Source organism: Chiloscyllium plagiosum, unplaced genomic scaffold (assembly GCF_037043375.1).
Source record: "Chiloscyllium plagiosum isolate Xiang-an unplaced genomic scaffold, Cpla_swu_hap1 HiC_scaffold_6, whole genome shotgun sequence".
Taxonomy (NCBI): Eukaryota; Metazoa; Chordata; class Chondrichthyes; order Orectolobiformes; family Hemiscylliidae; genus Chiloscyllium; species Chiloscyllium plagiosum.
The window spans coordinates 107,738,278-107,750,514 of record NW_028270144.1 but is presented as its reverse complement, the minus strand read 5'-3'; the positions used below and the strand labels follow the sequence as shown (position 1 = coordinate 107,750,514).

The following is a 12,237-nucleotide window of genomic DNA, read 5'->3' as shown; positions in this document are numbered from 1 at the left end:
GAGAGCACCTCTGGACCACCCGGACGAACCAACCCAATCACCCTGTAGCACAGCATTTCAACTCCCCCTCCCACTCCACCGAGGATATGCAGGTCATTGGACTCATCCACCGCCAAACCACAACAACGCGACGGTCGGAGGAGGAGCGTCTTATCTTCCAACTGGGAACCCTCCAACCACAGGGGATGAACTTGGACTTCACCAGTTTCTTCATCCCCCCTCCCCCCACCTTGTCTCAGCCGAATCCCTCCAGCCCGGCACCGCCTTCCTGACCTGCAGTCGTCTTCTTGACCTCTCCGCCTCCATCCTACTCCGACCTATCACCTTCACCTTGACCTCTTTCCACCTATCACATTTCCAACGCCCCTCCTCCAAGTCCCTCCTCCCTACCTTTTATCTTCTCCTGCTGAACACTCTCTGCTCATTCCTGAAGAAGGGCATGTGCCCGAAACGTCGAATCTTCTGTTCCCTAGATGCTGCCTGACCTGCTGTGCTGTTCCAACAATAAAGTTTCAGCTGTCTCTGAGTGTGCCCAATTTAGTAAATTTTATGTGGGGTTCATATTTTCATTTTTGAAGAATTAATTTCAGAACACCCTCAAACAGTGTTCCATCAGGAGCTGCTTGAATGACTGTGTTTGTCCTAGTTGTTCACCTTCCTTTCCTGGGACTGTGCCCCCTCTGCATTCTTGAGATTACACTCCAATACATACATGGTCACAATTTAAGCAGTTCAGCAGACTGAAATTTTAGCTTTTCAGCTGGTACTAACCTGGCTTACTTCAACATCCAGTATTCCTCAGCCACATCAAGCAAATACTAAGCCAAAACCAATAATGAAGATCCCTGATGAAGACTCACTGGACTCGAAACATTAACTCTGCTTTTTCCTACAGATACTGCCAGACTTGTTGAGTTTTATGGCAATTCTATCTTGTTTCTGATCTCTGGCATCTGCAGTTCTTTGCTTTATTAAATAACAAGCCAATGTGGATTTCTTCCACCCCGAACCCTTGGTTACACTGAAATATTAATAGCTCACATGTTTCCTCTGAGTCCCGATACCTCCCAGGACTTCTCTGAGCCCGAACTGCTCAAAGCCTGCGACCGCAGCACTGTTCTTCCGGTTGGACAGTCTTCTCCCTGTTGTTGACTACCTCTATCATTAATCTGCCAGGTAGTTTATCTTTTATGGACATCCTAGATCCTGTAGTCTGGTTTTCAGTGACCTTAATCCCATGGTCTCTTTTTGCATGCTCACAATTTTGCAGATGCACCCTTGATGAATCCTGTTGCTGCATCTTTAAATGTCAAAAGAAATGGATAGGGTGGGAAGCCTGTCTTGTTGCTGTTCTGGGTACACGCATAACACTGGGACTCACTGAAGCCTGAAACCATGGAAATTCGAGTTTTGTTAAGATCCTGCAGAATCTTGACTATTATAACAAGAGCAACATGTGTATTACCAGCTAAATGAAAATAATGTGCAATCAAATGGGGAAGGCTGTGACAATGGCAATGCCATTGCAGCGAGTAATCTCAGAACCCAGCATATGCTCTTGGGAGGTGGATTTGAATGTAAGATAGTGAAATTTGAATTCAATAAAAATCTGAAATTAAAAGCTAGCCTAATGGAGATCCTGGAACTATCGTCAATCGTTGTAAGAATCTATCTGATTTATGAATATTATTGCGAGAAGGGAGTTTACTATTCTTGTTCTAGTCTGCATGTGACTTCAGTCCCACTGTAATGTGAAACACCCTCTGAAATTGCTTATCAAACTATACTTAGTTCAAGGGTAATTAAGGATGGGCAATAAATCCTGGCTCAGTTAGTCTTTTCCACATGTTATGAAAGGATAAAAAATGTTTAAAGAACACACAAAATTGAATTGTACACCAGATCAAATTATAGAATGAGTTGCATTTAAAGGTCAGGATACAAATTAGGAAGGAAGCCAACAGAATGTCCATGCAAAGTATACCTAATTGTAAAATAAAGCCTTTCTGAAAAACAATAGAAATGGGTTGAAAAAATAATTTAACAAATTTCTGGGATGTGAAAGAATTGAGACAAATGAAGACAATTTAGTGTGTGGATTTGATCTGTAATAAAAAGGTAGTTGAACCAAACGCTTGCTTTCTGTTCCTAATATGTATTATGTTCTAATTGAATCTGTGGTGATTATTGAAGATCTTCAGACACTTGCAGCATTCTAATCAAGACCTTTCAATATCTTGCCGAGAAATTAGGGCATGTAATGATTTTTCACGCACACCATGTCTTTCTCACAGTATTGGATAAGAAGTCTACTGCGTGCCTCATTTGGACAGGACTAACAATAGTCATAACATACTCAGCTTTTTAACCTTTTTACATGCTATAAGAAGCCTAATGTATGCTTCAGGTCTTTAGTGCAATATTAGTATACTTGAGGTTAGCTGATTGCATTCAGGGAACCAACCCAAAAATCTCATGCAAGATGAATTAAATTTATTGCCTGTAAAACACTGTCCTGATCACTGCTGACTTTGAGTTGCCGTTCCTGCAAGTGCAGCCCTCGACTCCGAACTCCCAATGGTCATAGCTCCAGGCTTCCCAACTCCATTCTCCATTGAATTTCCTCCTTATTTTTTTTTCTTTCACAAATCTAAAACCTGTGATCCTTAGTGCTGGCTTGAGCTTTGATTCATCCTCCCAGGTCTTCCTATTGCAGCACTAGTCTCATGCAAATGAATGTAAGACCTGGTATCAGAGACCTGGCTCACTCAATTCTGATGCAAAATTGAGTGCTCCAACCCTTTCCAGGTGCTGCGCTCTAGATAATGATGATTGAACTTTTGATTCTGTTGTATTTGTCTTCAAAATCTTAAAATATAAGTGAAGTATCTTTGACCAATATTTAACAGTTTGTGGTTGTTTGGATAAATAATTACATCCAAAGTAATACAAACTTCCCTTTTGATACTGTCTTATTTTTAAAGTACAAGGAAGATTAATGAGTTTCTCTTGTGATTAAAGGTTATGGTGATGTAACAAGTATGTGGAAAGAAAATTTATTTGGAAAGGTGCAAGTATATAAATCATTTCATTTGTATGATTCACAGAGATCAATAGACAGCTTCTGCACAATTCACATGCTAGTATCATAGACTAAAGAAAATGCAGAACCTGATTATTACCAACAATGCTGAAAGCAAAGACTTTGCATCTTCGTAAGATTCACTAAGTAAATATATTTACAGCATTGTTTTGTATCAATACGTCTGATTTCTGCTCAATTGAATTGTAAATCAATTGTACTAAAATTACCTTGAAATAAATTACGAATAAGAGATAATATTACATCTTATTTAGAATTGACTTATTGCAATAAAAATCAAATTTTCTACAAGTTAACTTTTAAAAATACGTTGAAGTTTCATTTCCGTTCACTTAAATAAGAATGATGTATTCTGTAAGTTGATTAATTATTTTTGAAATAGACACAGGTATACATAAGTAATTTAAGATGGAAATTATAGTGAATTGTTTAAAACTGTTGATACTTCAAAGCAGCTTGCATGTCTTAATTTTAACAAGAAAATTTATTTACATTTTATTTTGTGTAATCACTTGTATGAATGTCTCCAACCCTAGTTATAAACCATTCCTCCTGGCAAAGTCTCACAGTTCAACTCATTTGTTAATGGAGTTAATAGGAAGATTCATTTTCTTCTCTTATCAGCTTCCTATAACTTACAGGCCCTTTTAAACAAAATAATGACATCACTTAAAGATTTAATGCTGGAAAATGTCTTATTTTTTCAAGTATCTTTGGTTTGTTTTTCCAGAAAAAAACACTGCTGTATACTGCTATTGTATTTACTTGTTTTTTTTTTAAAAATGTGACCTTTCTAACTTGGTAGATATGGGAGTATTGATATTGGAGGTGATGGGAAAGCCTGACCATCTTCCTATTGGCCGGGTTCAAATAAACGGAATTCCACAGCTTTCACCAACCCATGGGATTAGTGGGTTCTTCAAAATAATTTCATCCACCTCTGAGAAACTTGGAGAAATACAGGTTAGAATTGATATTTTTATGTTAAATGTGATCTGATCAAATTTTATTTTTTGGGGCTTCAGTAGAGCAAGCCTAGATGAATCATGTTATCAGGTAGTTTTATTTGCTTAAAATTTGTTTATAAACCAGTGTATAAGTTTATAAGATGTGAAATTTAGCTGTATATTAGAGTTTTTAAAAATGCAAGCTTTTAAATTGTGTTTTGGCTATAATGCGATTACAGCGCCATAGTTTAAGCACTGTTTCTAAAGCTCAATTTTACTATAACATGGCGTTGCACAAGAACGTAACCATTGCTTTATAGAAGAACTACCTGTACAGTGCTGCATAATGGGAGCTTTTGTCCAAGATGAAATGCGAAAGCAAGTCAAATTCTGGCCAATAATGAAAATGTGGCTCTTTGAGCAGGCAGTTCTGGTTCCTGTCCAATTTTCATCCCTCAGGCAACATTATCAGAAACAAATTAATGTGTCCATTTAGCTCACTCATTGTTTGTGAAACCTTTGAATGTGAATTGGCTGTTGGCTGTTAAATATTGGTCAAAGATACTTCACTTGTATTTTAAGATTTTGAAGACAAATACAACAGAATCAAAAGTTCAATCATCATTATCTAGAGCGCAGCACCTGGAAAGGGTCAGAACACCCAATTTTGCATCAGAATAGAGTGAGTCAGGTCTCTGATATCAGGTCTTACACTCATTTGCATGAGACTAGTGCTGCAGCAGCAACAGCACTTCAAAAAAAAGTTCAGTGGATACAAAGTGCTTCAAAAAGATGATTCAGGTAAAGGTACTTATGTGAAAGAAGGTTGTGGGTATGGGAAAAAAGCAAATCACCTACAATTCTTACATCTGCAGTCCAATTTGATTAAAGCAAACAACCTTTTGTTGTTAAAACAAAATATTACCATTAGTGGCTTTTATTAGCTTACCATTTTGAAGAATGTTCAGGATATTTTCTCTACACTGTGAATAATTCACCTCGGCTTACATTAGTATTTTAAAAGGATAGTATTTTTGGGAGGAAGGAATAACAATATGGAGTATCCATTTGCCTTTTGGTACTCTGATATTAAAGATGTTTAGCGACCAAGCTTGGAAAATGGAACTGTTTGTTTCAATTCCACATACACAGAATATTTACAATGTTGAACTGTAAATTGGAATATTTGCATTTGAATTGGAGTACAGGTTGGCAGCTTCATTGCAAATTATCTGAATGAAATTAAAATTACACCACTGCCTTCTTCACTTGGCCATTCCCCATTTCACTGTCATTCAGTGTAACTGTTGTACAGTTGTGGTACAGAATTGTTATTCACTGTAACCTCACCAGCTTGCTTATCCCTCCATATACTATCACAGAGTCATAGAGCCATAGAGCCATATAGCATGGAAACAGACCTTTTCAGTCCAACCAGTCCGTGCTGAATGTAATCCCTAACTAAACTAGTCCCAACTGCCTGCTCCTGGTCCGTATCCCTCCTATTCATGTACTTAACTAAATGTCTTTTAAATGTTGTAATTACACCCACATTCACCACATCCTCAGGAAGTTCATTCCACATGCGAACCACCTGCTTTGTGAAAAGAATTAACCCCCCCCCCCCGTGTCTTTTATAAATCTCTCTCCTCTCACCTTAAAAATGTGCCACCTAAGTCTTGAAATCCCCAATCCTAGAAAAAAGACAACTAACATTAACTCTGTTTATACCCCTTATTATTTTTACAAGCATCTATAAGGTCATGATGAAAACAGGGAACAAAAGGATACAAGAGATCATTGACAGTCTATTAAGCAGCAATTATTTGCTAATAACTTGCTCACTAAAGCTCAGTTTGGATCCTGAAAGAATCACTTAATTCCAGACTTCATTATAACCTTGGTCCAAAGATGGACAAAGGAGTTGAATTCCTTTTAGGATCACTGTTCCTAAACAACTTACATTAACTTGAATTATAACAACTACCTTGTAAGTAGATTATTTTTTAGATTCACGGAAAACTCAGATTTTGCAGTGTCTCATGTAAACCCATAATCATTATTATGTTGTATTCCAAAGATATAAACATGAATTTTACGTACGTGATTCAACTCTAAAATGTGATTAGTGTTGAGGATGGTTCAAAGATTTGTTTACAGGTATTATAGAAGAAACTACTTCAGCCAGTCATGGAAGAGCTATGATCTTTTAAGTATGTGCAGTACCAGATCATAGTCTTAATTTATGCATCTTAAAATGTTTAATAAAATGTGCCAACAAATTGTATTGCACTGTTCTTGCTGATTATTCAAATTAACTTATGCAATTGCTATTAATTTTAGGTGTCACTTGCTCTGGAACCTCTGTCAGACAGTTACAGCAGCAGCAGTTCTGTTCCAAACACTGACACGAGTATGGATGGTGCAATTTCTGTCAAAAGCTCTGCAGTATTGCATAGTTCAAAAGCAGGATCTTTTGAAAATCTCAATGAGCTTCCTGCTCCTCGAAAGTCATCCATAACCAGTGCAAGTGGAAAGGAGTCGCTGTCAAGTAGCACCTGTAATACCCCAAGGTAAATGGCAGCCAAATAAATTTTCAACCTGTGTTGTTTGTGATAGTGGGGGGAGTTTAATAAGGCAGGATAATGACTGGTGGGGAACCTGCTGTTTTCGTTGTTCTGCCCTTATTAAGGACATGGTATGAAGGCTCACATCAGGCCTTTGCATCCTGCTGCAAGTTGAGGCCCTTTGTGAATAATTCAAAGAGATGACCAAAAGCTTCATCAGAGAATAATTGGAGGATTTTAACGAGGAAAGAAGATAGTAAAGCCAAGGTTTTTAGGAAGGACAACTGAAGGAACACTTATGATGTTGTGGCGAAAGGAAAGGAGATGCATAAGTGTGCAGAAGATAAGATCGCATGACTCAAAGTTTAAAGTGATAGAGAGTGGCTGAACTATAATGGATTACAGAGATAGGAATTTTAATTTGATAATCTGGAAGTCCATATAGGCAAGACTGTGTTTACTGAGCAGAACTTGATGAGCAATAAGGATTTTGGCTGAGTGGCCAACCTCAGTAGCAGTCATCAAGAAGAATTCAGTGGTTCACCACTGGGCTTTCAGCACACAGTTAGGGATCTAAGATGTGAATTGACCTACTTGACCTTGATTTTAGTAATGATCTGTTGCAGTTGAATCTATCCATGGCAGAAGTGACCAGTAAAAGATTGTTGTGGAAATCAAATCCTATTTTCGTATTAAGAATTATTCTCTGCACAAGTCAATTCCTATTTCTATGGTTTAGTTTTAAGTGGTGCTTTATTTCTGGTTTCCTTGCTTTCTTGGCCTTTAGAAGAATGAGTGGTAATCTTATTCTCATAAGGGGGCTGGATGGGATGCATACCTAGGGGAGACCAGTTGGCATAGTTTAAGAATAAGAAGTCACTGTTTCAATACTGAGGAGTAGAACATTATTTCAGAATGTCATTAGAGAATGGAAATCCCTTCCCCAGACGTCTGGATCTTGAAGTTAAATTGGTAGATTTTTCATAGAAAAGGGAGTCAAGGCTTCTGGGTGCAGGTAAGAAAATGAAGACGAGACCATAACTAGTATAACCACAAGCTCATGTAATGATAAAGCAGTCTCAAAGGGCCAAATGGCCTATTCCTGCTCCTACGCCTAATGTTTCTCATCTTCTGACATACCCCAAGTTTTGAATGTTTTCCATCTCTTGGATGTAGGTTTGCTAGCTGAGCTGGAAAGTTTGCTTTCAGACGGTTCGTCACCATACTACGTAACATCTTCAATGAGCCTCCGGACGAAGCACTGGTGGTGTAGCCTGCTTTCTATTTATATGCTTGGGTTTCCTTGGATTGGTGGTGTCATTTCCTGTGTTGACATCATTTCCTATGGTGATGCCATTTCCTGTTCTTTTTCTCAGGGGATGGTAAATGGGATCCAAGTCAATCTGTTTGTTGTTCGAAAATAACTGGAGAGAAAAAGAACAGGAAGTGACATCACCATAGGAAATGACATCACCATAGGAAATAACATCAACCCAAGGAAACCTTAACATATGAATAGAAAGCAGACTACACCACCAGCGTTTCATCCGGAGGCTTACTGAAGTTGTCACCTAGTATGGTGACAGCAAGTCTGAAAACAAATCTTCCAGCTCAGCTAGCAAACCTAAATTCAGAACCTCAACTTGAGCTACAAATTTTCTCAAAATCCGCTAGTTCCTGTATGCTGCAGTGCGTGTGGTAGCTCATTGAAATAATGCAGCTTCATTTGTGGATGTTAGGTCGATTGCTTCTGAAGTTCAATATTTAGTCCATATATGTTGGTTTCCTGTAGTCACTGGTTTGAAGTTCCACATTGGCTGTTCGCACTACTGCAACATCAAGGAATGGCAAGTTTTTCTTGTTTTCCTCCTCTTTAGTGAATTTTAGGGGTGTCATTGGTGGTCTTATTTCAACGAGCCACCACACTGTGCAGCACAGAGGAACTATGCAGAATAGAGAAAAATCACCTATACAGTGTATTCAAAAAGAATACATACCCAATGATCGTAGTCTGCCGATTTCTCAGCAACAAACCCAAACAAGCAGACAAAATGCGTCCAGAAACCCTAGCCACTCTGCCCTACATAAAACACATCTCGATATGGCTGCCAGATTACTCAGACCCTTTGGCATCATGGTAGCCCACAAACCTACCAACACACTAAAACAGCAGTAAATGAACTTGAAAGACCCTATACAGACATAAGCAAAACTAATGTCATTTACAAAATACCTTGCAAGAACTGTAACAAACACTATATTGGACAAACAGGCAGAAAACTAGCCACCAGGATACATGAACATCAACTAGCCATAAAAAGACATGACCCACTCTTATTAGTATCCTTACATATGGATGAGGAAGGATACCACTTCGACTCTTACCTAGTATGATGACAAAGCATCTGAAAACAAACCTTCCAGCTCAGCGAGCAAACCTACATCCAGAACCTCAAACGTGAGCTACAAATCTTCTCCAAACTCATTTTCCATCTCTGATTGCAACCAATATGTTCTGTCAGTAACAATCCACCATATTTAAAACAAGGACTTTATACATGATGAAACTGGCAACTAATTGCTTCTTGAATCAAGTAAGTCTGTCAGTCATCTTACATAAGACTGACTGTGGTCTCCCTCCTTTTGGTGGCACGAGAGTTTACTGTTCTTTTCCTCCTAAGATGACTTCTAGATCCAGATCACAGCACAACATGCATCTGCCTTTACTCTTCTAAATTCTGTGACCAGTTCTGACTCAGGCTTTACTATGCTCCCAGCTGCTGGTGAAACCTCTTTGCTTCTGGATCTGTTCTTTCCTTGTGAACTTGTCAACCAATCTCAGCTGTAAAGCTATTTGCACTGTGTGGTGTATCACTAATGCATATAGACCATAACATCACAGTTTGCATTCTCAGAATCTGTTAGGATAGCTGATTTGATGAGGACAAAATTAGAAATGTGCGGTGATGTCGAAGTACTCCAAGATTTGGGAGGAATATGTACATGTAAGTCAAACAAAAATTGAGTCACACATAATGCAAGGACAGTAGAATCTGGTTGAAACAGAGAAAGAGAGAAATAATCAGTAAACATAAGAAAAAGGACCAAGCGGCACAGTGGTTAGCACTACTGCCTCACAGTGCCAGAGACCCGGGTTCAATTCCCGCTTCAGGCGACTGACTGTGTGGAGTTTGCACATTCTTCCCGTGTCTGCGTGGGTTTCCTCTGCGTGCTCCGGTTTCCTCCCACAGTCCAAAGATGTGCAGGTTAGGTGAATTGGCCATGCTACATTGCCGGTAGTGTTAGTTGTTGGGGAATGGGTCTGGCTGGGTTGCTCTTTGGAGTGTCGGTGTGGACTTGTTGGGGCGAAGGGCCTGTTTCCACACTGTAAGTAATCTAAACAGTAGGTCATTGAGCCCCTGCCATTCAACAAGACTAAGCCTGATCTGCCCCAGGGCTTCAATTGCTCATGTGCTAGCTCAGCTCCCTGATATTTCAAAAATCTTATATACCTCTCTTTAAAATGAAACATCTGAAAACTTCAAATGTCAGAGGGAGAAATCAAAAGATGTGGAGATGTGAAATGAGACAGTAGGAAAGAAACAAGCAGCTTACAGGAAGTACTCAGTTTTTGTTTGTGGAAGATGAATTGTTCATCATAGCACAATTTCTTTATTAGACAAGAATAAGTAAAATTACAAGCTGTACTTCTGGAATGCAGTTCATTTGAATTATCCAAACTTGTTAGAAAGAGATTGATATTCAGTGACAAAAGTGTATAATTTTCTATTTGTGTTTTTTCTTAGAGGACGAGACCATATGTATTTCCAGGAGAATGCCAATACTACTAAGACTGTTTCATCTGAAAATAAGCAGTCACTGCCTTCAGCCCCCATTGCTCATGAAGAGGCTGGTGACAAGCAGATTGCTGCACAAGTATTGCTAGCAGATAACCAATCCACCAAAAACCTTATTTCAGGTATGTTGGTTACTTGGCAACAGAATCTGCTACAAATACTGAGCACATCATAAATAGTTAATGGATTGGATTTAAATTGTTTCAGTGGTGGAGGTTTGTGATTGTTGCAGCAAGTCTGCCTCCTTTGCATTTATCCCAGCAAGTAAGGTGGCATCAGCCTGCCTGCCTGCCAGTGGATCAGTGAGGAGCTTTATTCCATGTGCAGTGAGAGAAGCCAATTACAAGCAACCAACACGACAGGTCTCTTTGTGCAGGATATTGGCAGGTACTGGGTGTGGGTGCCCTTTTGATCTGACCAGTTAGGCTCATGGGAGAGTGTGTGTTCTCTACTCCTGAAGTGTCCCTCACAAGGGTTCTCTTTAACTCCACAACCTTCAGCACAGACCCCCCTCATAAGAACTGCCAACTTGGCACTTTGTGAGCCTCCAAAAACATCCCTAAATGTGTCTCTGGCTGGTAGCTCTGCAAAGTTGTCAGTAATCCCTTTAGTGGGCTCCCTTGACATTTTTAACATGATGTGGAGGTGCTGGACTGGGGTGAATAAAGTCAGAAGTCTCACAACACCAGGTTACACAGTCCAACGGGTTTATTTGAAATCACAATCTTTGCTGCTTGTGCTGCTGCTTTGACAAGTGAAGTGACTTGTGATTACAAACAAACTGTTGAACGAGAACCTGTTGTCATGTAACTTCTGATTTTTAACATTGTTATGGAAGTTGGCAAGTTGTATAATTCAGCCCATTAGGTCTGTAACCCTCCATTAGAATGGTTCTGCTGAGAAGTCACCGATCTGAACTGTCAGTTCTATTTCTCTCTACAGTGTCTAAGACCTGCAGAGTACTTCCAGTATTTTGTTTACGACAAATTTCAAGCATGTGCAGTATTTTGCAGAGTTACACAGCTTAAGATATTTGAATGTAGAGATGCTGAAGATCCTGGAATTAATTGCTTCAAAGGAGAGGGTTCAGGGAAGATACTATTTTTAAGAAATGCAGGATTCCTAATGGCACAGAGAAATCCTGAAAATTCTAGAACACAGGGCTGGGGACCTCGGGAGGGCTTGCATTTTTCTCTCTTTTAATTATGATAGTCAATATTTTCTTTATCATTTCTGCTTTTCATAAACCAATATTTCATTTCCTCCAATATAATACTGTGATATTCACCACAAAATTACCATACATGGTAGGTGTATTATAATTTTGAAAATTGCTGCTGAATGATGGCCCCAACCAATTCTTTTGTCCTGCTGTTGATGGACAAGACTGCCCTTTCTATAACAAAAACAGAAATTGCTGGAAAAGCTCAGCAAGTCTGACAGCATCAGTGGAAAGAAATCAGAGTTAACATTTCAGGTCGATTCTTCCAGCAATTCCTGTTTTTTGTTTCTGATTTACTGTACCTGCAATTTGGTTTTTGTGCTCTATCTATAAGCCTGCTTGATTGAGGATGATCAGCCATGACCATAACGAATGGTGGTGCAGGCTCGAAGGGCAGAATGGCCTACTCCTGCACCTATTGTCACTTGTCTATCAGTATAAAATATAAGTTGGATCTAAGTGTTGGCCCAGAATTTTCTGAATTCTCAGTATTCCCTATTAGTTTTCTTCCCTAACCTGCAGCCCAAAAATCATTTGTACC

At 39.1% G+C, this 12,237-nt stretch overlaps 1 protein-coding gene across 6 annotated transcripts in view; it reads left to right on the top strand.

The window, feature by feature from the left end:
- The window catches only part of c2cd3 (C2 domain containing 3 centriole elongation regulator), a 222,277-nt gene that overhangs the window by 6,470 nt on the left and 203,570 nt on the right, over nucleotides 1–12,237 (top strand). For 5 of the 6 annotated variants that reach the window (XR_015757475.1, XM_087988324.1, XM_087988325.1 and 2 more), the window contains exons 3-5: nucleotides 3,909–4,066; nucleotides 6,394–6,623; nucleotides 10,424–10,596. Coding sequence is in view for 4 of the 6 variants with exons in the window: in XM_087988324.1 (XP_087844450.1) it covers nucleotides 3,909–4,066; nucleotides 6,394–6,623; nucleotides 10,424–10,596 (561 nt within the window). In the remaining 2 variants the exon portion in view is untranslated. Of the gene's footprint in view, nucleotides 1–3,908; nucleotides 4,067–6,393; nucleotides 6,624–10,423; nucleotides 10,597–12,237 lie in introns of those variants that run through there. The other variant, XM_087988326.1, reaches the window with a different exon arrangement.